The sequence below is a fragment of the Oncorhynchus nerka genome, linkage group LG19 (assembly GCF_034236695.1).
Source record: "Oncorhynchus nerka isolate Pitt River linkage group LG19, Oner_Uvic_2.0, whole genome shotgun sequence".
Classification (NCBI taxonomy): domain Eukaryota; kingdom Metazoa; phylum Chordata; class Actinopteri; order Salmoniformes; family Salmonidae; genus Oncorhynchus; species Oncorhynchus nerka.
This window is the reverse complement of record NC_088414.1, coordinates 18,792,825-18,819,190: the sequence shown is the minus strand read 5'-3', so window position 1 is coordinate 18,819,190 and position 26,366 is coordinate 18,792,825. Positions and strand designations below refer to the sequence as shown.

The 26,366-nt window shown below is 42.7% G+C and overlaps 1 protein-coding gene across 1 annotated transcript; it reads right to left on the bottom strand.

The window, feature by feature from the left end:
• Window positions 1-11,498: 11,498 nt before the first annotated feature.
• Window positions 11,499-21,691, bottom strand: slc30a5 (solute carrier family 30 member 5). Its single transcript, XM_029620389.2, has 25 exons — window positions 21,271-21,691; window positions 20,802-20,924; window positions 20,640-20,706; window positions 20,444-20,529; window positions 20,234-20,321; window positions 20,023-20,110; window positions 19,832-19,908; window positions 19,526-19,696; window positions 19,063-19,357; window positions 18,702-18,910; window positions 18,370-18,527; window positions 17,075-17,204; window positions 16,644-16,902; window positions 16,244-16,470; window positions 15,968-16,096; window positions 15,700-15,867; window positions 14,665-14,799; window positions 14,287-14,421; window positions 14,088-14,195; window positions 13,759-13,941; window positions 13,505-13,663; window positions 12,635-12,871; window positions 12,250-12,390; window positions 11,990-12,100; window positions 11,499-11,859 (listed from the first exon to the last, which is right to left on the bottom strand). Exons 1-25 carry the CDS (start codon window positions 21,339-21,341, stop codon window positions 11,755-11,757), a joined length of 3,660 nt encoding a protein of 1,219 aa, XP_029476249.2. The 5' UTR covers window positions 21,342-21,691; the 3' UTR covers window positions 11,499-11,754.
• Between the last annotated feature and the right edge of the window lie 4,675 nt (window positions 21,692-26,366).

Below are 26,366 nucleotides of genomic sequence, written 5' to 3'. Positions count from 1 at the left end.
GTCCCAGGTCCTTAGCTTAGTGATGAGCTTTGCGGTCACTATGGTTTTGAACACTGAGCTGTAGTCAATGAACAGTATTCTCACATAAGTGTTCCTTTTGTCCAGGTGGGAAAGGGCAGTGTGGAGTGAGATTGAAATTGCGTCATCTGTGGATCTGTTGGGGCGGTATGCGATTTGGAGTTTCCGGGATGATGGTGTTGATGTGAGCCATGTCCAGCCTTTCAAAGCACATCATGGCTACTGACGTGCCAGGGGTCGGTAAGCATTTAGGCAGGTTACCTTTGCTTTCTTGGGCACAGGGACTATGGTGGTCTGTTTGAAACATGTAGGTATTACAGACTTGGTCAGGGAGAGGTTGAAAGTGTCAGTGAAGACACTTGCCAGTTGGTCCGCGCATGCGCTGAGTAATGTCTTGGTAATCCATCTGGCCCCGCTGCCTTGGGAATTTTGACCTGTTTAAAGTTCTTGCTCATATTGGCTACGGAGAGCATGATCACACAGTTGTCCAGAGCAGCTGGTGCTCTCATGCATGCTTCAGTGTTGCTTGCCTCGAAGCGAGCATAAAAGGCATTTAGCACGTCTGGTAGGCTCAGGTCACTGGGCAGCTTGTAGCTAGGTACGTAATAGTTTGCAAGCCCTGCCACATCCGATGAGCGTCAGGGACGAGTCGTCGATGCACTTATTGATGAATCCGGTGACTGAGGTGGTATACTCCTCAATGCCATTGGATGAATCCCGGAACATATTTTTTTTATTTAACCTTTATTTAACCAGGTAGGCCAGTTGAGGACAAGTTCTCATTTACAACTGCGACCTGGCCAAGATAAAGCAATGCAGTGCAACAAAAAACAACATAGAGTTACACATGGGATAAACAAAATTACAATCAACAACACAATAGAAAAATCTATATACAGTGTGTGCAAATGGAGTAAGGAGGTAAGGCAATAAATAGGCCATAGTACCGAAGTAATTACAATTTAGAAAATGAACACTGGTGCTAGATGTGCAGATGATGATGTGCAAGTAGAAATACTGGTGTGCAAAAGAGCAAAAAAGTAAATAAAAACAATATGGGGATGAGGTAGGTAGTTGGATGGGCTATTTACAGATGGGCTATGTACAGCTGCAGCGATCAGTATGCTGCTCAGATAGCTGATGCTTAAAGTTAAAGCGATTTTTACAATTTGTTCCAGTCATTGGCAGCAGAGAACTGTAAGGAAATACTTATTTTCCACCATAATTTGCAAATAAATTCATTAAAAATCCTACAATGTGATTTTCTGGATTTTTTTTTCTCATTTTGTCTGTCATAGTTGAAGTGTACTTATGATGAAAATTACAGGCCTCTCTCATCTTTTTAAGTGGGAGAACTTGTACAATTGGTGGCTGACTAAATACTTTTTTGCCCCACTGTATCTGAGGCTTTTGAGTGGGGCTAGGGGCTCCGCAATAAAATAAAACAATGATAACTACCCTAAACAGTATACAAGGCATATTGACATTAGAGAGGGACATGAAGCGAGGCATAAAGCAATCACAGGTATTGATTGGGAGAGCTAGCTAAGACAACAACGTGTAAGACAGCAACAGCTAATCAGCTAAGACAACAACAACAGGTAAAATGGCGATGAATGGGAAGTGAGGGTCAGTTAACTACACACAGGGCCTGAGTTCGAAGGCTGGGGCTGACAGATAAACTAAATAAACTAAATGGAATACCGTGATTAATGAACAGTCCAGCAGGCATCAGCTATGTAGCCAGGTGATCATAAGGTCCAGTGAACAGCAAAAGATGAAACAGGGAAGTTGTTACTACACTAGCAAGCGGGAGACACGGCGTTCATAAAGTTAGCAGGCCGCTGATAGCAGAAGCGTTTTCACCGACATCCGACAAAGGCCGGTTGAGGGCACATCGGAAGGAATTACGTTGGCAGACCAGTTGTGATGGATCGGCGGGGCTCCGTGTCGACAAAGGGTCCAGGCCAATTGGTAAAAGAGGTATTGTAGCTGGAGTAATTTTGTTTGTTAGCCGGGAGATGCGCCTGGCTCGAGGCTAACTGGTGCTAGCTTTGGGACAAGGGTGTTAGCCACTATAGACACTCGGTAGCAGCTAGATAGTTGCGATGATCTGATGCAAAGGTCCAGAGTTTACAGCAGGAATCCGGCGAGGTAGTGGCTTCTAGTCGTGTTAGTGAAGAGTGCGGGAGGCATCTGCTGTGTAGCCAAGTGATCATAGGGTCCACTGAGCAGGCCGGGAGTTGGGCCTGGCTCAAAGGCTAGCCTTGGGGCTGGGTCACTCGGTAGCAGCTAGCTAGCTGTGATGATCTGGAGTAATGGTGGAGAAAAGCAGTCCGAAATTCTCGGGTTGATATCGCGCTGTGCAGACTGGCAGGTATTATCCAGGGAAAAAGCAGCTGGTGTCTGAGCTAGAGGTAAAGGCCGCTAACAATGACTAAATAGCTAGTAGCTAATTAGCTGGTTAGCATCTGATGACTAGCTTCTGATGGAGGTTCTAGCTATAATAGCAGATTCGCATCACATTGGGTGAGGCGGGTTGCCGGAAGGTATATTTAATTTAAACATGGTAAAAGAGATTGAAATATATACAAAAAAAGAACAAAAAAAAGACTCAATTTACGCCATCTTGGATAGGGTATTCAAGTCTGTGCTAGCAAAATAGTCCTGTAGCGTAGCATCTGACCAATTCCGTATTGAGCGAGTCACTGGTGCTTCCTGCTTTTATTTAACCGGGCAAATCAGTTAAGAACAAATTCTTATTTTCAATGACGGCCTAGTAACAGTGGGTTAACTGCCTGTTTAGGGGCGACAGATTTTGTCAGCTCGGGGGTTTGAACTTGCAACCTTCCGGTTACTAGTACAACGCTCTAACCACTAGGCTACCATGCCACCCCTTTAGTTTTTGCCTATAAGCAGGAATCAGGAGAATATAATTATGTACAGATTTTCCAAATGGAAGGAGAGCTTTGTACGCATATCGGTGTGTGGAGTAAAGGTGGTTTAGAGTTTGTTTTCCTATGGTTGCACATGTGACATGCTGGTAGAAATGAGGTAAAACGGATTTCAGTTTGCCTGCATTGAGGTCCTCGGACACAAGGAGTGCCGCTTCTGGATGAGCATTTTCTTGTTTGCTTATGGCCTTATACAGCTTGCTGAGTGCCGTCTTAGTGTCAGTGTCAGTTTGTGGAGGTAAATAGAGGGCTGAAATGAAAATTCTCTTGGTAGATAGAGTACCTTATGATAAGCTGTAGACCACACTATCTGAGACGAGCAATACCTTGAGACTACCTTAATATTAGACATCGTGCACCAGCTGTTATCGACAAATAGACACACACCCCCACCCCTTAGCTATTCTCTCCTCCCGATGCACGGAAAACCCAGCCAACTGTATCGTCGTTCAGCCACGACTCGGTGAAACATAAGCTATTACAGTTTTGATGTCCCGTTGCTAGGATAGTCTTGAACGGAGCTCATCCAGTTTATGCTCCAGTGACTGCACGTTGGTTAGTAGAACAGATGGCAGAGGTGGGTTACCCACTCACCGCCAAATTCTCACAAGGCACCCTGATCTCCACCCCGGTATCTCCTTTTTTCATGTGAATGATGGTGATTTGTGCCTTGAATTTCCATCTTTTCTTCAAGCGAACAATGGGGATTTGGGCTTGGTCTCAGAGAAGCAGTACATCCTTTGCGTCCGACTCATTAAATAAAAAATCTTAGTCTAGTTCAATGTGAGTAATCGCTGTTCTGATATCCAGAAGCTCTTGGTTGTCAGACAGAGAAATCCCAAAAATCAGTCTTCTTACAAAACCATCTGAATGGTTTGGCCTACAAACTATTATGACCCCTCTATGGAAAGACACCATGGTCTACTCGTCTGAAGTCAGCACAACTGATCTGCCAACTTCTGTCTGTAGAAGTCTGAACAGTTTGGGTTACACACTAATATGACCCCTCTATGGAAAGGTGAGACTCTCACAAACATGTACCCAAGGCGTCACAAGACTTGTCTTAAAAGTCCTGGTACCAGTTTTTTTTTTAATTAATGGAAGTATACATGGAGACAGTTTAGTGCCAAAAAAATAAAATACAAAATCCTGATCTTTCATAGAGCTCTCAGATATAGGACAGACACTTCAGAACAAACTTCCTTTAGGTTTTGGGGGGGAACTATCTGTTTTTCCATGTAGTTAAATCAGTTATTCAATGCATTTGTATGAGCTAATAGCAGTAAAATAACATTTTAAAAGTATCAACTATTTGTTTTAAATATTATTTTTATACTTCACAGGGTCTTGAAATTCAAAATCAATTAGCTATATGATCATCCTATGAAATTCCATATAGCTTAGTATAGCTTGAAACTCAAACAAAAGAGCGAAGAGTACCTTGAATAAATAACACTAGCGGACAATGATTATCACATAGGACGAGACCCGTAATCATCTGCGCAATCCACAAGGGCACGAAAGCCAAAACACACAGCACAGGTACTCCCACGCACCAACAGACATTGTAAAAATAATCGACAGCACCATGGTGAACAAAGGGAACATATATACGAATGCAATCAGTGGGAATAGGGGCCAAGTGTGCACAATGAAAGTTCCAGAGGGATCCGTGACAGTAACACTAAAAATAACAAGGTAGATCAAAACACACAAGATATAAAAATAAGAAGAACACAAAGTAAGTAAGCATACCATAGACGGGGTCAGTTCCAGCACCATATTTACAATGTGCAAGGATACTTGATCGATAGAGGTAGATATGTATAGGGGTAAGTCGATTAGGCATCAGGATATGCACTATATATACAAAAGTATGTGGACACCCCTTCAAATTAGGGGATTTGGCTATTTCAGCCAAACCCTTTGCTGACAGGTTTATAAAATCGAGCACACAGCCATGTATTCTCCATAGACAAACATTGGCAGTAGAATGGCCTTGCTGAGGAGCTCAGTGACTTTCAACGTGGCACCGTCTTAGGATGCCACCTTTCCAAAAAGTCAGGTCGTCAAATGTCTACCCTGCTAGAGCTGCCCCGGTCAACTGTAAGTGCTGTTATTGTGAAGTGGAAACACTAGTGGCCCTAGTGTTGTACTGGGCTGTCAGCACCACCCTCTGTAGCGCCTTGCGATTGAGGGCGGTGCTATTACCATACCAAGCAGTGATGCAGCCAGTCAAGATGCTGTCAATTGCACAGCTGTGAACTTTTTGAGGATTTGATGGCACATGCCAAACCTTTTCAACCTCCTGAGGGGGAAGAGGTGCTGTCTTCACGACCTTACGAGTGTATTTGGACCATTTTAAGTTCTTAGTGATTTGGACACCGAGGAACTTGAAGCCCTTGACCTGCTCCACTGCAGCCCCATCGATGTGGGTGTGCTCGTCCCCGTTTCCTGTAGTCCACGATCAGCTCCTTGGTAATACTGACGTTAAGGGATAAGTTGTTGTTCCGGCCCCACACTGCCAGGTCATTGACCTCCTCCCTGTAGGCTGTCTCATCATCGCCAGTGATCAGGCCTACCTTCGTCATGTCATCAGCAAACTTGATGATGGTGTTGGAGTCTTGCGTGGCCATGCAGTCATGGGTGAACAGGAAGTACAGGAGGGAACTAAGCCCACACCCCTGTGGGGCCCCATGTTGATAATCAGCGTGGTGGAGGTGATGTTGCCTACCCTCACCACCTGGGGTCTTGTCGGCCGGTCAGGAAGTCCAGGATCCAGTTGCAGAGGGAGGAGTTCAGTCATCCCAGGGTCCTAAGCTTAGTGACGAGCTTGGAGGGGACAATGGTGTTGAACGCTGAGCTATAGTCAAAGAACAGCATTCTCACATAGGTATTCCTCTATAGGTGGGTGAAGGCACTGTGGAGTGCAATTGACATTGCGTTGTGTATGGATCTTTTGTGGCGATGTACCCAGGAGTACGGAGATCTGACTTACAGAATGGCGGACGAGGGAGGGCCTTGTATGCTTGCTTGTGGGTAGAATAACAATAATCTAGGACATTATCGCCCCTAGTAGTGAGAGAAATATGTTGATGGAAGTTAAGCATCACGTGCCTTAATGACACAGAATTCAAATCTGTGGCAACCAGAAAAGCATCCTCTGGATGTAAGTTTTTCTGCTTGGTTATAGCCTCGTACAGTTTAAGTGCCAGCCTGTTCTTGTCCTGAGGCGGAATGTATACAACAGTTACGATAACAGCTGAAAACTCCCTCGGGAGGTAAAAGGGTCGGCATTTGACCATCAGGTATTCGAAGACAGTTGAACAATGGGTTGGCTCTTCCACCAAGCTCGAGTCAGTGGTTTGAGGCTAACCCCCCCCCCCCCCCCTTTCCCCGACTCCACTGTCCTGTCGGCATGGTGAATGGAGAGTCTATCGAGTTGGATAGCCATGTGGTGTATCTTGTCCGACAGCCATGTTTGAGAAAAGCAGAGAATAATTGCAGTTTCGAGAGTCCCATTGGTAAAAAATCCTCGAATGGAGGTTTTCCCTTCAACTTAATCTTGCCAGGATCCCCCTCTCTTGCCTCTGTAACGTCGTCGTTTCCTCTTGGGTAGCCCGAAAATTGTCTGGAATTACAGAAAGAGCCCAGGGCAGATGAATCGAAGTTGAAGCCGGAATTGAGGTAAGTAAAAGTAAGAGAAAATAAAGTAAAAATGCACAACAAAAGAATGACAAAATAGCTAAGTTACTAAGTTGCCAAGGAGCTTGCATAACAACGGCCATTCAGTATGGCTCCATTTTTTATTTACATCTCGCATTCCAGTGTTCGAACTTGTAAAAAAGCATGGGATTTCTATCAATGTGACTATTTGCACCCAATGGCAATGTCCGGTTTAGGTATAATGCCGGGAGTCACTTATGGATTTGTAAGGTCTAATGCAATTCCACCTCCGACACAGCCAAAACAACCACCTTGTGGATGTCGGCTGAAGCAGATCTGATTGAATAGAGCCCATAGTAGGCTACCTCTATACTATCCACAGCAAACTCAGAGTCATTGAGGGAATGATTTATTAGTTGATTTATTTTTTATTTCCCCTTTATTTCACCAGGTAGGCCAGTCGAGAACAGGTTCTCATTTACAACTGCGACATGGCCAAGATAATGTAAAGCAGTGTGACAAAAACAACAACAACAACACAGAGTTAGTGGGACGTATTGGGATAGAAGCTCAAGGTAATTTCTGAGAGAATGATGAGAGATGTAGAATATAGAAAATCTCAAGAGCTTAATCATGTTGATAGTAATGGATTGTCTCTTGAAGGGAATTGCCTACTGTTCTTGTAAGGTGAAAGTAAAAGAAAGTGAGGCTCCACACCATTCTAATTTATGGATATGCTTACTCAGCAGTGTGCGTCCACACAGTGTTTTGGCGAGCTCTACGTTACAAATGCACTACACAAACACTCTGCTCTTACAATTAGGTCATCCCAGCTGATGCTAGTAAACTTTTACTGACATTTTGTTTTACATGGACATATTCATCAATTTAATTCTCCATCATGTTAGGTAGGGAAACAGGTAACGGATAGGCATGTGTTATCTCCATTCCGGTTAATTGAAACACAATCAAAGTCATGATTGAATTATGATGATGCATGGACAGCTGTTCTCTAAAGAATGCATTTTAGTTGGTAGAGAGGTGAACATACTCACAGGAACAGTGTCCAGGTGCAATGGCCTTCTCGGGGAATCTACTGCCACACACACTCACCAAAAACAAAGGAAACGGCCAAGTGACCCCAGAGGTAGATTTACAATGTGTCAGCAGCAGCAATCCCCCCCCACACACCACTGAGGATTTATAACATGACTGGAGAAGTTTTGGCTTGGCTGACTGATTTACCGAGGTCAAATTACAACATCTTGCAGCCTGCTCTAGCCACATGATGAAAGAGTAATCATACAGAATCCTAACGTCACTCTGTAATATCTACCCATAGACTTCCGGCTACATCTGGGGACTTTTACACTATGGTTTCAATGTTGGGTAGACTTGAAATCCTACGAAGTCAGAGCCAATAGCTCCTTTGCATTGTGGTGTATGTGTCTAAGTCAGTCTGGAATATAACCAGTCTGGTATTAATAAATTGTGTATAGGGATTGGGGTGGAAATATGGTTTTGGGAATCAAGAGTGGAGCTATCTTGAGCTTAGATTACAGTACAGGACATGGTGGGGATAGACTGATAGTATAGAATGATATGCTTTGGAAATCGGCCATTTTCTGTCAGATTTTGCACTTCCTTCCTGGTTGAAGGACATTTTCCACAGAGGGTTCTACATTAAACTGTCCCTGTTGCTACAAATCTTGTTGTATCCTATGTTTTACATGAAATGTTTGTTGATGTAGGCATACTGAGAAAGCCAGTGGTTCCAAGAATGAAGGGGCAAAAATGTTTGTTTAAAAATAACTAAATAAAACAAGACTTACGGGCAATCTTGGTCTCATTATTTCACATATCGTAAACTCAAAACATCAACAAAGTACATTGGCATTAATCCCTCAAAAATGTGACTATTACTTAGAAGGGTGTGATTCAACTCATGATAATAATGGAGTAAAATGTTAACTTACAAAACAGGCTCTAGCACAACAACACCGTGTCTTATCTTATCCAGAGCAACTTGCAGTAGTGAGTGCATAAATGTTTAATACTGGTCCCCATGGGAATCAAACCCACAACCCTGGCATTGCAAACTCCATGCTCTACCAACTAAGCCACACTGGACCTGTGTGTTCCACTCACTAAATTGGAATGAACCAATGAGTGATTCCTTTTCACACCTGGTTGAAATAGACCAGTGTTCAGGCCACAATAGGAGCCTTTCTTTCCTTCATGTGCCATTGAGCAGCAAAGGTTGGTAAAGTTCAGGAGGCACACCAATTTTTATTTGAAAATCTATAAATTGTGAAAATGAATGCCCCTGTGTTTATTTGTGCTTCACTTTCAGGGCCAGAGACTTCAGTCCGGTTGCCAGCTGCAGACCTATTAGTACCCCACAAAAACCCTAACATCACAGCTGTGGCGTTGTGTTTGTTTGACTTTGTCATTATTGAATTGAGACATGCAGGCACAGTGGATGTGAATTGAGAATGTGTATTGACTCATTTTGAAGGGTGCACTTGTTAAGTCCTGGCCATCTCGGATAATGTTTAGACTGAGAAACACTTCCAAACTGTTGACTCTGGTCTTGGACAATTCAACTTTGGGTGAGTTATGTATCTCAGAAATTTGAAAGGTGTTTCTGAGGCCAAGTTTTCCATTCTTTCTGGACCTCAATGCTGACTCTTGAATTCATTTATTGAGGAGGGCTTGAATAAACACAGAATATGGCATGAGCTTGTGTGCCTTAGTGTTGATTGAATATGTTTGAATAAGGATTATCCCAAAGTTGCCTTCAAGCTGTCATCAGAGAGTGTGTAATTTGATGTAATTCTTCACGAATCATAAATACAGTTTTGACATATGGTATATGGTTGTTATTCAATATTCAAACAATAGCACACAGGGTAATGAGAGCGGTCATTCACCACTACGGTTGAGTGGTCACTCCTGTTTTCTATCTGCTATTCCACTATGTCATATGACTGGTTTCTATGAAACTTCAAAAAAAAAAAAAAAAAAACTAAAGGCCAAAAATCCAGTGTTCCTGGCTGCTTCAACCATACGGCTTCAAGCTCCACAGGAGGAATCTGTCTTGTAAACTGATCTGGCTGGCCAGTCATGACCTCAGCCTTCAAGCATGAGTTCTCAGCAATGGTCTGGGTTTAAAAGAACAGCTTTCCAGTGTAACTGAGACTAATTAGCATCTGTCCCTACGGAGAGCAGCAGAAGGTACAGTAGAGCTGAAAAGATGAACCTATAGAGACACCCTTTAAGCAACATCCCCTTGTGCCTATGATGACAGAAGGTAGGCTAAAGAAAATAGGCTGAGGAGCCATTTGTTTAATTTTTCCCCACTTTGCATTTATTGTGCTCTTAACGCAATTTACTAAAGCAACGTTTTTGTTTTTTAATTCTGCAACAGATTCATATTTCTCTGAGTGCTGCAATGTTAACTGGTACAACTACAATAAACCAAGTTTTCAATGCCAAATAAAAACGTATCTTTGTAATATTGCTCATTTGGTGACAGTTTAATCACAGTATGTCGCCAAGCTGTTGTCCAACAAACAGGTTGAGAGCCGTCAGCAGATCTGTGAATGATGGTCTGTGATCATGACGGATAGAGGGAACTCTGTGAGATGACAGGTGGCCGTGAACAGCATTAGCTCTCTGAGAATCCTCTTGGGGGTCTCATGGAACAATGTTCCCTTGGCCCTCAGCTGTGGATGGGCTAAAGTGATAACTTTTGCCTCTGCTGTGTCCATTAGCTTGATGTGATGAATTGATGCTGCTTGTTCCAGGACAGATTGAGTCCTGTTCTTTTAATGGGATCCTCATATTTCTCTTGAGAATAAAGGTCTTATTCTACAGCTTTGCTTTACAATGGAGCCCCAGAGCAAAAATGTTCACTACAGTGCCTGAAATAAAGCAAGGTGACATTGTTCCTAAACCAGAATGTGGGTTCAGAGGGTAGGCTAAACTCATTAGAATGGCTGTTAGCCTCACTGGAAGTGTAGGAAACATGTTATTTTGAAGGTTGAACAACAAAATGAATGTAATTTCAGAGCATACAGATCAATGGAAAGATCTACATCCTATAGGAATAAAGAGTCCAGAACAGTTAAGACTACAGGTGGCAGATAGTCAAGTGGTTAGTGTTGGGCCAGTAAGCAAAGGTTGGTTTGAATACCTGAGCAGACATGGTGAAAATGGGCGACGTACCCTTGAGCAAGGCACTTACCACCAATTTGCTCCAGTTCTATGGCTAACCCTGTAAAAAAAAAAAACCCAGCTGGTGTGACAACACATTTGAGATTACCAGGTCATTGTTACCTTGGGTTCAGATCCCAAAATGGAAGGGTCTAGGTTACAAAAGCAGAGTACTTAATGAGATGGACCAGAGGCTGGCCAACAGCAGAATGGCTCTGACCTGAATAATGTCTGTGCAGATGCTCCTTAGAGTGCAGTGAGAGGCCTTGAAAAGGAGCAGCTCTGAGCAACTGGGTCAGCCCAGCCATGTTGTCCGAAAAATAAAAAGCGTAACAGCGTGAGTGTCTTGAATGCATGTGAACAGGCCATGCTCAGAGTTGCCATTTCCCCTTTAAGCCAGTCAAAATATCATACCTCAAGCAGTTAAATGCCGACCAGAATTTGTGCTCGTAGGCAAATGTACAAGTGATGGCTAGAAAAGGGCCAATTGTAAATGTGCCATGCATGCATGCACTAATAAAGGAAACTAGCTGCACGTCACATGAAATTGCTAAGACAGAAACTAAAGCACTAGCTCCTTCTAGTGGACAAGATGAGGCATTACAATATTAATAAAATAAAAGTATGAAACAAAAACAGGAATTAAAAGTTTATAAAATGTTTATTGGCATTAATATGTCTTGATCATACATGCAAGTTATTGATTGCCAGGCAGAACATACCTACTTTAGGTCAATGCATTTAATTACCAGGAAGTCCAACACCCAGGTGTTGGAACACAAGCTGTACACTTCAACACTAACATTTCTCCCAGTTGTTAAGACTTAACTAAAAAAATAAAAACATATAAGTCATACATTCTGTACAGTACAAGCAGCACATAGCTCCAGCAGGCATCTCATAGGGTGAGTTGTTTTGCAAGGTCCTTGATCAGCGAAGACTTTAGCTGTGAAATAGTTGCAATTCTCATCTGCTTCTGACTAGAGTACTTGTTCTTGACCGTCTGAAACAAAGAATTAAATCAGGGGGACAGGGGCCATTTGGTAGAATAATTTGAACTAATCATTGGTGCATGGAAAATCACAAACAAAGTGACATTCAAAGCAAGAGGCAGTACTTTGTATGATACTCACCATATGCTTAGTTTGTCCCTCGTTCACCTTCAGAACATTTTTAGCGATGTGCTGCATGGCATGGACCAGGCTGTCTTCTGTGTAGTTCATGTAATGCTGTAGTGTGGAGCTCTGGGGTGAGGACACATAGCAAGTAAGACTAAGCAATAGCGAACAATGACCTAGTTTCACTGGTCAGAATATCTTACAAAAAAAAAAAAAAAAAAAGTAGATGCCATTCAGAAAAGTGAAGAGAACTAAACAAACTGATGACATCTTACCCATTCGCCGCAGTTGAAGACCTTCAGGGTGAGGGCAAAGGCTGCACTGGCCACCTGGGAGGGAGGGAAGTGCACCATCTCGTAGTCCACCATGGTGAGCTCCACAAAGTACTTTGCCAGGGTGTGGTGCTCAGCAGTCACCTGGGGAGATTTTAATTGGTGTGAATATAGGCCAGGGCTGTCCAACCATCTGCCAAAGAGCTACAGTCCTATAGATTTGTTGCACCAAGGCCAATCCAGTGCACCAGATTCTAATTAGCTGGTTGATAAACTAAGAAAGTTACACCTATGGTTGGAGCAAAAACCTACAGGAAGGTAACTTTTTGGGAACAGGTTTTGAGCAATATAAATTGAAGTGTATCGGTGTTCAAGGAGGTTGGCATACCTCGCCAATCTTTGAGGCCCTTCTGAGGAACTGGAGGGGGAGAGGGCGGCCAAAGCTGAACTTCAGCACCCGTAGGATCTTCATCTCCATGTCCCTGATCTGTGCAGTGGTGTAGGCCTGGTCGGTAACAAAGGCAAAGTCTACGATCTCCGGAGGGTACATCTCCTCATATTTGGAGGCAATGAACATGGCTGTCACACCAACAAGCTGGAGCTGCTTTTTGGGCACTGGGTTATCCTGGTGAACGAGATGTCAATCAATTGGGACCACACACAGTAAATGGGAGCAAATTATTTGTGGTTGTGTCAAACCCATTTTGTTGCTCTGCCCAAACTTGAAATCCTGGATTGGCAAAAAATAAAATAAGCCTACTAGCAGGTTAAATGAAGTGTCTGCTACATCCCCACCATGTGGCCTCCCGAGTGGCACAAGGCACTGCCACTAGAGATTCTGGGTTCGAGTCCAGGCTCTGTCACAGCCGGGAGGCGGTGCACAATTGGCCCAGCGTCATCCGGGTTAGGCCAGCAGTGATAGCCTTGTCTCATCACGCGCAGTGCACACTGACACAGTAGCCAGGTGGTTCCTCCAACACATTGGTGCAGATGGCTTCCAGGTTGGATGGGCATTGTGTCAAGAAGCAGTGCGGCTAGGTTGTGTTTCGGAGGACGCGTGGCTCTAGACCATCGGCTCTCCCCGAGTACATACGGGAGGGAGTCACAGCGATGAGACAAGACTAACTACTACCAATTGGATATCACAAAATTAGGGAGAGAAAAAGGGGTGAAAATACATTCCCACCAAACTTCAAATGGTTTCAGATGAGGATGTCTAGGATAGTTGGTCAAGGGAAAGTTCCCACTGGCTTATTACCTGAAGGAAGCGATCAATGATTCCCACAGTCATGAACATGGTCTCCTGCAGCAGGCGGAACTTGATTTGGACCTGGACAAGCCAATCGATGAGGATAGCACGCATGTTGCCTGTAATTTCCTGTCCCTCCAGATAGTTGGGTTTGACAGCCTGATCAATCTGCAAGGGGAGATGACAGAGGGCCATGTAGGCAACAGGCACATGCAGTAAGACAATGCATTTGATGGACATAGTTGCTCAATTTCAAAACCAACCTCAAGTTTCTGGAGATATTTGTAGATGTCCTTCACATAGTCACTGCAGAGCATGGGGTTGTCATAGTCATCAGCATCTACATCCTTGATATTAAGTAGGACATCTGAGAAGGCCTGGCACAGCTCGTTGGGAGCACAGCCAGAGGTCTCCATTGGTGTGGGAGACATTGGCTCAGGCAAAACCTGTCAGATAAACACCAACGTTTGTATTCAATATGGGGTATATTAGGTGAACAAGGTCCAAAACGTGAATGGAGAGTTGAGCAGATTGAAGGCAAACAAAAAAAATGAAGCAGGCAAATTATTGCCCATCACTCCAGAAGTCTCACCTGAACAGGGGCAAAAACTACTATTTTTGGTGGTTGAACCACCTGGGCTTTTTCAGCTCGCGTGCTGATCTTCCTGTCAACCACTTTAGTGGTTTCTGCCTTTGCATTCTGTAGAACAATTGAATCGCAGTATTTTAGTACAAAAACATGGCAACTAGATCGTAAGCAATACATAGAGAACACGTTTCCGGAATCGCACCTTTTTCAAAGTCTGTCTGGGGACTCCAACATTTCCGATTTCGCCGAGCGCAGCTCGTGGTCTCAGTGTAGGCTTAGCTCCCAAAACAGCCTTGCCCGGCAGAGTAGTTTGGTTCTCTGAGGAAGCCAGGCGACTCTACAGCAATAAAAGACACCATGTAGCGAAATTTATTCACATAGGCAAATAAAACAAGGGATGTCGAATACTGAATGACTACAGTACGCAAGAATGTCACGAGAAGGAAACATTTTTTGCAGATGCACGAGGCGATTTCACTTATCGCCATCTGAGCTCCAAAACTAATGCATACAAGGAAAAAAAATCATATGCCACGACTACATTACAACAAAGAGAAATTCAGCAAAATATAAAACTTACTCTGGTCATAGGGAGAGCCATTTCGAAAGATGAGTTGATTTGCTGAAGACAGAAAACACTGCACTGTACAATACCAAAGAGTGAATCACCGTGGTTTAAATGTAGGCTTACTCGAATCCCATTCGCTGCGTTCCAAAATTAATTGTGATCTGATTGGATGATACGGAGCCACTTAGAATGCGTTCCTAGGACAACCAGTAATGACGACAGGATTCATATTTTTTTTAAGACTTCCGCCTCCTTATAAATAAGAAAAATACGTTTTGTTTCAGTTGAAAACAAAGGCACTTTATTATACTTAATTACGGGTTATCAACTTGTTTTGTTTGTTTGTTGATGTTTTCTATTATGTAATGAATTATATGTTTGCAAAGATATTTTTATTTATTTTATTAGGCAAGTCAGAAGAAGAACAAATTCTTATTTACAATGACGGCCTACCGGGGAACAGTGGGTTAACTGCCTTGTTCATGGGCAGGACAAAAACATTTCTATCTTGTCGGCTCGGGGATTCGATCCAGCAACCTTTCGGTACTGGCCAAACTCTCTAACCACTAGGCTACCTGCCGTGCCTAGGAGCACCATCAGCTGCTAATTTCCCCAAAGATTCTTAAAAACCTTTGATTTTGGCTCTGTTTTCTGATAACTCCACCATCACAGTTGCATTTCATGTAATAAAGTGTACACTTGTACACACTGTTATTTGACTATTTACGGTCTTCTTATTACTGCATTTGTGCTAGTCATGTAGGAAACAGGACATCATGACCATACAACACACATTTCCTATATTGTGTTAACCTCTGATCCCATAAATGTGCTCTGGAGGCACATCAGGCTCTGCAGTAGCCACATATCTAGTGCATAATTACTCTTCTAAAAAAATGGAGAAAGAATAATAGAAGAACATAATAAAGACAGTGGTTGTGGTTGATAAAAGTTATATATTCAATTTTTATTTCACATGAACCGCGCACACACACACACAAATGCAAAAAAAAAAAAAAATGTTATTTGGTACCACAGAATAAGTTACATGATACATGTTCCATCTTTCAGATAATTCATGGACTCCATTTGTTGTGTCATTGCCAGAACATCATGGAATCCAGTAGTGAGGCCAGACATGTGCTGGAAATAGGCCTCCTTCTCCACCTGGACAGATAGATTATTCACCCCGGCATCTTTCAGAATAGCAGTCACCTATAAAGAACAACATGAAAATGGTTTGAGATGTATTATTCATGAAAAACACAATTAACTTAACCCCAAAAATAATCAAGAAATTGTTTTTTCCACTCGCCTGCTGTATGATTCTCTGCTCCACAACGTCTGACATCAGCTGCAGGTGAATCGTTCCTGCGATGACACTGGCTGAGTGTCTCCAAAAGTGAGGGTCGCGGTAAGATAGCACACCTTCTACTTTCTCAATCTGAAAGAGCACAAAAATACCCAACCTGATTATTCATTGTATTGTCCGCTCTTCAAACACTATCAATCAACTGAATACAAATCTAATGTACTTAATTACAATCTTTCAATTTACTTTACTATGTAAGTAGAGGTTTTGCTATCCAACCTTTTCCAGGGCGATGTTGAGGTCCTTCTCATGTTCAGGAGGCGTCCTCAAGAGGAGGACTTCAGCTGCATCTGTCAGCAGCGGGATGACACTGAGGAAGATGAGGGTGGAGATGAAGAGGGAACAGATGGGGTCAGCGATCAACCAGCCAAACTGACGAATGAGGATTGTGGAGATGATCACACCAACACTGCCCAGGGTGTCAGCCAACACGTGCAGAAAGACACCTGGGAAAAAATATGCATTTAAAGCCGTGATTAAACACTGACTGTGGTCCGTCATACAGTTGAAAACAACGAAGAGCAAATGAGCACCTAATTTGGACGTACATTCATAACACCTCTCTTCAGCTCAGCTCTACAAGGAATTATGAACAGTTTTTATAATGTGGATCACTCACCTCTCATATTGGCATTCATGCCCCCGCCATGGGAGTGGCCATGGCTGCTTCCATGACTGTGTCCATGGCTGCTCTGCCCATGCCCGTTTCCACCGTGCCCATGTCCCCCATGAGAGTGCCCGTGCTCGCTGTGCCCATGCCCGTGGGAGTGGCCATGATCATGTGATGAACAGTTGCTTTTAGCAGCACCGTGGGAGTGGGCATGGCTGAAGGCACAGATACCCACTAGGTTGACGAGGAGCCCTCCAACTGACACAGGCTGGGGAAAAAACAGATGCTGTGTTATCAGGGTTACCAAACGAACATTTGTTTAAACTCTTTTGGACAACCTACATATTATTAGGCAGAGAAACTTGAATATGTTTGATACAAATGTTAACATGATGAACATAAAGAGGCATTATGAGAAGCTGTAGACATGGTTAACTTACTGTCAGCATGTCTGTGTTAATGTTGGGAGGGTCTACGAGTCGGGTGACCGACTCCACAAAGACAAAGAAAGCTATGACCATGAGGAACAAGCCATTGATGAATCCAGAGAGAATTTCAACCCGGCCATATCTGCAAATTTAAACAGAACATTGATCAATCACATTTGAATTTCTCAACTTGACAATACTAGCTCCAGATAAGAATGAAGACGTCCAATTAGGGCTGGGCGAAATGACGATATATATCGTGTGACGACAGAAAAACTTCTATAATTTCGTATTATGCTCCATCGTTTATTTCGTTGTGTCGCAAATCACACTCTTTACAGCAATATTTTTTGTTCGATTGGACGACACTTTGCGTTCTTCCACACGTGCGGAAGGAAATTTGCAACACAAACAAACATGGAGGAGAGTGAACGTGACACAGAGCACGAAGAGGAGCTCGTATCTAAAAGTGGGGCTACTTCGGTCGCTTGGACGTGGTTTGAGTATCAAAAGTCTGACACAGGCCAGAAAACCGTCCTCTGCAAAATATGCCGCAAGCCGGTCCTGACAACAGGCTCAAACACCACTAACCTCTTTCACCACCTATGCAAGAATATTGTGATGCATGGAGAGTCTAAGGATGAGACCCAAAACAGTACAGTCGAGTGCTCAAAACAAACCCCCGACTCAGACGTTGAAGAGGCTTTTGCCCGTGGCACACCATATGGCAACGAATCACAAAGATGGAAGGAGATAACAGCTGCCGTTACAACTTACATCTGCAAAGACATGGCCCCAATTTACACGGTCCAGAAATGGGGGTTTTGTGAGTTGGTGCTAACACTCGACCCAAGGTACCAAATGCAAATTGATAACTGACAAGTATTAATGCCAAAAGAACATGCAAAACATATATATATATAATTTTTTTTAGGCCTATATTTATTTTGTTTGCAACTATAGTTGAAGTGTTTTCTATTTATCTTTTTAGGTTTCATAAATTTGGTTACATTCTTAATTGGAAATGTGCACAAAGGTTCTAAATAAAAGGAGAAATAATCATATGAGTAAGTACCTTTTATTTATTGAGTATAACTCAAAATGTAATAAGAAATAGGCCTTTACATGTAGTCATTTCATATAAACTATTTATTCATTGAATTTACAGAAAATGTGCTATATCGTGATATGTATTGTTATCGGGATACGAAATTACTTATAAATCGGGATATGAGATTTTGGCCATATCGCCAAGCCCTACATCCAATACCTCTTAGAGCAGCTTATCTCCATTATACTGAGCTTACCCATAAGAGTATATCCTGGTTGCTTTCCAGCGTGTCATGAGAGCTGCAAAGAGGCCCAGCACTAGAGCAGAGCAGTCAAACAACATGTGGAAGCCATCAGAGATCAGGCCCAGGCTGTTGGTCCACACACCGTAGAAGAGCTCCACAAACGTGAAAGCCTAGAATGTGGAAAACAAGAAGTAACAAGCAATTTAGTCAACTAATCTTAATTTTTAGCCACCACAAAAAGCTCTGTAGATAAGACATGGTACTGAAATCCTCAAGTCTAGATCACCCAGTCCAGTCATCTGATATTCAGTCCTATGTATTCTCACACCTGAGGTTCTACTTACCAGATTGAGACAGAGGAAGTAGAAGATCTGTCTGGAATCATACTCCTCCAGAATCTGTTTGAGGGAGTCTTTGATGAAGCGGGGCAGAGACTGGGACGTGTGCTGCAGGGCGTCCCCCATGAAGTTATACAGAGGGGTTCCCTCTGGGGAATACCCCACCAAGGTCCCCTTCTGACCCTTCTTCGATGGTGACGACAAGATGCTGTCAGCTGAAAACAGTGAGAGGGGCATTTATGGTATATGACATGCTCAATGAATGCCACCTGAAAGTTAGACTACTTAATGTCACAGTCCTTACTCTGACGAAAACTGTCTAGCCACCATGAAGTCAGTCATTACTACTGCCGGTACTCTCACTCACCCATGATGAAGAAGACTGCACTGACCAGCACCCCCCCAGAGAGCACATGCTCGGTCTCTGTGCTCTCTTGCTGGGGGGTCTTGCTCATGGTCCGGAGCTGTTCCGTCAGCGGGTGGGTCCAGAAGTTGGCCAGCAGCAGCCCGCTGAGGAAGAGAAAGATGGAGCCGTAGCGGGCACACCTGGGAGCCTCCATCTTGGTGATGCAGATGGACTCTACATAGAACTCCAGGATCATCACAGAGAAGATGATCATCCCAAATGGCAGGATAAGAGCCGACCATGACTCCACTTTGCTCTGGAAATTTAGAATCACAGTTTAGGCACTTTGTACTCTTTATGCAGTAACAAATACCCAATTGTTTGGGCTCTTAACCATACTGAGACAAAATATTTGTAAGAAATCTGATAAACATGCATTATAGATGTCTTAGAATTGTGCTTTCCCATATTATCCATCTCTTACCTCTGTGGTGGCTGAGAGCACTATGACCCAGGGCAGCAGGACTATGGAGGAGACCAGGTTATCCAGGGCGTACAGGCGTTTGGCTCCCCCGATCTCCACAGACAACTTCCTGGAAGCTGTGTGGAAGCCAATCTTCAGGCAGAGAGACACCACCAGCAACACAACCCCACCCTGAGAAAGAGAGCATTAGAGGCTTAACTTTTCTAAAAGGTTGGAGAAAGGAGAGAAGATGGAGTTGAGACACAGGGAAGATTACATCCACTAGACAAGCAAATACTGTACTTGTGATGTGATTGATTTCCTTACCTTGTGATCTGCTACCCCCAAGAATGCAATAGCAGTATAGAGAGCATGAGTGAGGGCACTGTCATGGTGTCCTTCAGCTAGAAGAGCAGATGATTAAGGGAAAGACTATAGAGGTTAGACATTATGATCACCCATTCAGAGAAAAAAATGCACTTGTACTTCTATTCTATCGTGCATTTCAGAAAGGATACGATGTTCCGCCATCTTTGCCATGAGGTCATCATTGTCAAAGAGAAGGAGACAGATGACAGCGATAATGAAAAGAGCAGCACCTCTGGTCTACAACACAAACAGACATGTTGTCATTCACCACATCCACGGGGTTTTGGAAGACATTGAAATGAAGATTGATAAGACTGTTTAGAAAGAACATAAAAAAAACAGATGCACACGTGTGCTTACCTTGGAGGGGCCACCTCCTGAGCTTGTGAATATAACACTGAGGAGTGCGATGACCACCACATCGCTGTGCTCAAACAGTAACAGCGTCCTGAGCAAGAAGGGAAAAAATAGGATCTTATCAAGGAGTGTCTGAGGTCGTACAAGTAATGACATCAAGAAACCAGACCCTCCATTCAATCAGACGGTCACACGGATGACATGACATCTTACCTTAAAGGTCCACAGAGAGTGAGACCAAAGAAACCCAGGAGGGAAATGATGCAGCTGATGACCGAATGTTTGAGAAGCTTAATCCACTGCAATAAAGATGGGTGAGGGTCACGTGATTACTCCTGGAGTGCATATGCTGTCTATGACACATTATTTGTGTCTCCGAGTAAGACCTGAAAGCAATGCAAAAACATACCTGTCTCTTTGAAATTGCTTTCCCAGAAGAGAATGGTTTTTGGAAGAAAACCAAAATCACTGCACACCTACACAGGAACAAAAGACAGATGTATTTTCCATACATAACAGAATAAACTCATATTTTAATCGGAGGAGAAAAGGGTAACCAGGAGCTACTCACCCCAATTTTAGTATGAAGATGAACTGAACAATATGGACAACTTTGAGGAGGTCATATGATTCAAAGATCCCAAGTGCCTTCAACACCTTGGACACAAGCAGTAACACTATGTACCTGGTTAGCCTGAAAGAGAGAATAACAAGTCAAATTCAATCTCAGAACATGATCTTGCCCACCTAGCTAGGGAAGACTAGTGATGACAATCTGTGACATAAACACAGCCATGATGTAAACAATAGCCTCACGTCTACCGTAGGCTAGCACTGAACAGAACATACAAGCAAATACTCTGAATTCATCAACTAATCTGGTACAATCGTCACGGGATATATAGTTAGTCAGCGAAGACAGCAACTGACCTAGCTGAGGAACGCTCAACTCTGTTATATCTTGAGCATTCCTCAGCTACAGCTAACCTAAGCTGCCTAACCACAACAATTGAACATTACTAGAAAACTAGAGGGCTTACCTGGCATTCGGTACTTCAACCCTGCCAAGCTGTCCACTGGAAAGTACATTGCTACTGTATTTGTCATCCATTTGTATAGCTAGGCTGAAATTCAACAAATGTAATGATCCATGCGACCAGGCTGGTGGTTGCTAGCGAACGTTGGCCTTGTAAAGTTGTGTCAAAGAGATTACTATAGTAGCTGTTGTTAGCCAGCTAGCCGGCTAGCTTATCATATAATTCAACAAGACATCGTAGCTAGCTAGTTAGCAAGACCTCCCTCTTACAATACAGATGCAGACCATGTTCGTTCAAATATCCGGCATAATTAAGAATATGGTATCATAAACTATTTGTAAAATTGCTTCCAAAGGAAAGAATACCATCCCAGATGGTCGCGGCCACACTTCCGGATACTGTAAACATTTCCACGTCACAAATTCTCGAACCTAATGCCGCGTTCAAAACAGCTTGGAATTCGGAAAAATACGAGGTCAAATCATGACGTTAGTGAACTTCAGGTCGGAAAGTCGGAGCTCTAGGGATAGGCCCGAGTTCCCGAGTTGAATTCCGATTTGGATGACCGTTCAAATCGATATTTCTCAGTCGGAGTTCGTTTTTTCCGAGTTCTCAGTGGTTTTGAACGTACTAAAGTTCCCAGGTCCGAGTTCCCACCAGTTCTGCTTTGTGCAGCCAAAGTGAAATTTTAGCCTTTCCCCAAAAAGTTTTCTATTTAGACTTTGGATTACATATTTTATACTGCTGTAGGGTACCTAAACATATACATTGATTACTGCTCTTACAAATAGTTTTATGAATACATAATTCCAATATACTTATTTTACTAACAAACCACATATGAAGGCAGCACAAGCTGTCATGCTCTTATCTATGCTTTATGTATGCAGCTATTTGTAAACAGGTAAGCCTTCAATATTTTCAATAAGTTTTATTTATTTTAGTAATGCAGGAACATTTGGTATGTACAGTCTTCAGAAAGGTCCGCACAGTAAAAGCAGGATTTTCTCATAATATCCCTTGTGTCCTCCTGTTTCACAAAGGAAATGGGGTAATGAGTTAATGTCCACATCATTTAATTCAAGGGATATTATTCGCCCTGGAGAGGAGTTTTATATCTTTAAATATCTTTACCAAGTACACCATCTAATACAGGTAAGCACCAACGCACACGCATGGTATTCTCTCCTGCCTCAAAGACAGCCTAGGAAACCATTTTACCACATTAGAGACTGACTATGTGCCCAGACATTATCATTGAGTTATATTATTGCATCTACTATGTTGTTAAAGGTTGTGATGAGTGCTATCCTACCCTTGTGCCCTTTTTGGCAAGATCGATGTCCACGTCAGTGTCTTCACTCCTGTCAGTCTTCAGAAGGGCCAGAATTGCGGGGGTGAAGTCTTAACATTTAATGACCTTGTCCAAGTCCTTCTGGTATTCTGTAGGAGAAAGCGAGAGAGACATTTATAACGCTTCAATACATCCTTACACTCATGATAGATCCTGAAATGAACACATATTCACACTATCCATGAAGGACCTCTTTCTGCCAAATCTCCTCGTGTGTCCTTAATGCCATAATTTCTACCAGAATATCCTAATTTGTGCGCAAACTCTATTGTTACAAAACAAGAACAATATCGAATAGCAATTGAAGCATAGACCTGCCCCAGAGTACATGATAATATTGGTCACAATTGGTCATCAAATAAAAGGGTGTTTGTGAACATTTGCAATTTCTTTCAACATGGAGCAGGATAGACAGCAAGGGAGAGGAAGAAATCAAAGTGTTTGTAGACAAAGGGCCCGTCAAAGAGGTGGGTTTCAGAGAGAGGGAGGCAGACGGCAGGGAAAATGTGTCTAAAGTCCAGGTCATCGTCGTTGACCATGTGGTAAACAGAGGCCTTACCATGGCAGAGGCTGCCAGATTAATTCACCTCAATCTGAAAAGGTCAACTGTCAATTCAATCATGAGATCATTTCGCCAAGAAAGCCAGTAAGTCTGCAGAATATGCACTCTGCTTTATCATTACATTTACAGTACATGACATGTTATAGTAAATGACATACAGTAAAAACACACGTTAGTGTTCTTACAGTAGGATCTATTGACAGAATACACTGTTCTGCCCTTTGAATTGACAGAAGACCCCGTGGCCGTGTGCTGACTGACCAGCAGGAGTGGGCAGTGGTGGAAATGGTGAGAGCCAGCAATGACATACGGCTATTCAAAATAAGGCAGGCCATTGAGGAGACCGATGACACCTTTACCAATGTGGCATCCACCAGCGTAACAACAATCATCGGCCTTTCGAAGAGGCACCAGGTATCTATGGAACACATTTACCGTGTGCCTTTTGCGAGAAACAACAACTGGGTGAAACAACTGCGGGCCGAGTATGTTCAGGCACTATATTGTAAGGTTCTGTATTTATTTTCTTAGTCAACCTTGTGTTCTGTTTCTTTGTGTTCTTGAACATAGCCTCGTTTCTTTATGTTCTTGAACATAGCCCTGTCTTTCATTTTTGCTGTTGATTTCACCTGTGTTAGTTACTCACCTGGTCTCATCAGCTCCTTATTTGGTTCAGTTCATTCTGTTTGTGCCTTTGTGAGGTATTGTTCGTTTTGACTCTACTAAGCCTTTTCCTAGCTAGTTTGTGAGAACCAGTTATAGCCTTCAGTCCTAGTTTTGATTCACCTGCCTGTTTGCCTACCTGTGTATGACCATTGCCTGCCTGTGACCACGATTCCTGAAAACATCTGCTGCGATCTGCGCGTGAATCTACACCTTTTTCTCCCTGAGTATTCATTACATATGTACTGTATTACTGTTACTATTCGATGTACACGTTACTTTACAATATCATATTGGAACTATACTGTAAAAATAACTAACCATATATACCATATATTTTAGAGGGTGATAGTGCTTGATGCTGCTGTGAACTATCACAAGTATATCTTTGATGATGAAGCGGGCTTCAACCTGGCCAAAGCTCGGTCCAAGTGCCTGGACAACGTGGGGGAAACATCTCCATGTACGCAGCTATCTCTGAAGATGGTGTGGTAGAACGTAGGTCATTACTTGGATCCTACAACGCTGCACACCTCATTGTGTTTCTCAATGAAATTGAGCAGGTCTGTCAAGGTGGAAGGTCACCGATGACATTGTGTGGGACAATTTCAGGTTCCACCATGCAGAGTGGGTTCAGGCATGGTTTTGGGCCCATCCCCGATATATGACCCTGTTACTGCCCCCATGCTCTTCTGTCCTCAACCCTATTAAGGATTTTTTTTCAGCATGGATGATCGCCGTCCTCATGAGCGTGTATGAACACCATCCCCACGAGCTTGCCACCTTCCTTCTCGCAATGGACGAGGCTTACGACGACATCAATGCAGACCAAGGTCAAGCTTGGATTTGCCAAGCCAAAAGATTTTTCCCGCGATGCATGAACAATGAGATTCACAGTGATGTGGATGAGAATGTACGGCCAAATGCTCAAGACAAGCATGATGCAAATGAATGCGTGCTAAATGTTATTTTATTTTAATTAATTAAATTTGTTTCATTTAAACATGTATCTTGCATTGGATGAATTATGTTGTGTTTTGGTGATTAAACCAATGTTCTCATTACATTTCACAATAAACTTATATTTTTAATCAATGGTTGTGTGGTGAGAGATGTTTACAATCCAATTGAATGCACAATGAGAAGTTTTGAATGAAAGACTGGCTGTGTTACACGTGTGACCAGTTTGGAGTTTTGTACTAAGAGTTGTGAAAATATACCAAAAAACTGTATTGCTGTTTACCTTTGTAGCTTGTCTGAGCTGGTGGGCATCAAATTAGTCAGGGGTCATCAGCAGGGCCAAAACCACATCCTTCAGATCTGACCTCAGAGCTGAATTCAGGTCATCAGTCAGAGTCTGAAACAAGATAGAGGGGAGGGGGTTATTAAGGTGGTAACAGTTTGGGGAGGGGACGAGATGTGTAAGGGGCAGTTAGGAGTAGGGATTGGCTGAGGGGACAATGTTGTGACTCATATGCCCAGTAGACTGCTCATAGACTATTTAGATTTTTTTGTCTCTGCCCATTGCTCCTCTTCACCAGAACTGTCATAGTCATATCCTCATCCACTCCTGTAGAGGTAATATTGATCATGAATAAAAACACAATAAAACCGACTGAGTGAATAGTTAAGTAAAGGTTAAATAAAACATGTAAATTAAATAAAAATAGAAGCCCATTGGACAGAAACTGGTTGAATCAACATTGTTTCCACATAATTTGAACCAAAAATGTAATGTGAAGATATTGAATCAACGTGAATGTGGAATTTGTCATTGTTTATTTCACGTTAAATTCACGTTAGTTGACAACTCAACCAAATGTAAATCAAAACCAGACGATGAACTGACGTCTGTGCCAGGCGGAAGGGGGGCTTGGAGGTTGGAGTATTCTGATACATGGTGTTCTTACCTTTGGCTTCAATGGCTTTCTCAAGAGCTGCTGCATTGCTACTAGCACTAAAGTGTGGATATGGGGCTACGGTCCCATAATATACAGACGTTGATTTACCAAAAATTTGTGAGGTGTCTTCCATCTTTCCAGCTGTTATGTCTGTTTCCATCTCTACAGCTGACGCGACGGTTTCAATCTTTACTCTTTGCGACCGTTTCCATCTTTACAGCTCGGGAACCTAGTTATATCTGTCAAAATAATGCCTGTAAGTACAGTGTAACAGGTGTTGTAATTACTGATTGTTACACTGTACTTATCTCAGTCAACTTTAACCCTATCACTAGTCCTCACCCTAATCCTAAGTAATAGCAGTATAATTACAGTGTACTTGTTACACTGTACTAAATGGAATAAGTACACAGTAATAAGGGCAACTCTAATGTAAAGTGAACAAACAATTTCATAAACAGAATTGTAATTAAAGCTTCAATACGTAACTTTTTTTGCGACTTGACCAAATTCACATAGAAATATGAGTTATAGATATGTTATTCTCATTGATAGCAAGTCTAAGAAGGGGAAGACCAGCTGAAAATACAATATTCTGGGTTCTGGAAAATATATTTCA

Bases quoted from the DNA above. Each gene is read 5' to 3' on its own strand.
- slc30a5 (XM_029620389.2), bottom strand. From the start codon at position 21,341: ATGGATGACAAATACAGTAGCAATGTACTTTCCAGTGGACAGCTTGGC. The intron at 14,196-14,286 runs GTGCGATTCCGG...ATTGTTCTACAG, and splicing joins CCAGACAGACTTTGAAAAAG to AATGCAAAGGCAGAAACCAC. The intron at 13,664-13,758 runs GTTGGTTTTGAA...CTCCCCTTGCAG, and splicing joins AATATCTCCAGAAACTTGAG to ATTGATCAGGCTGTCAAACC.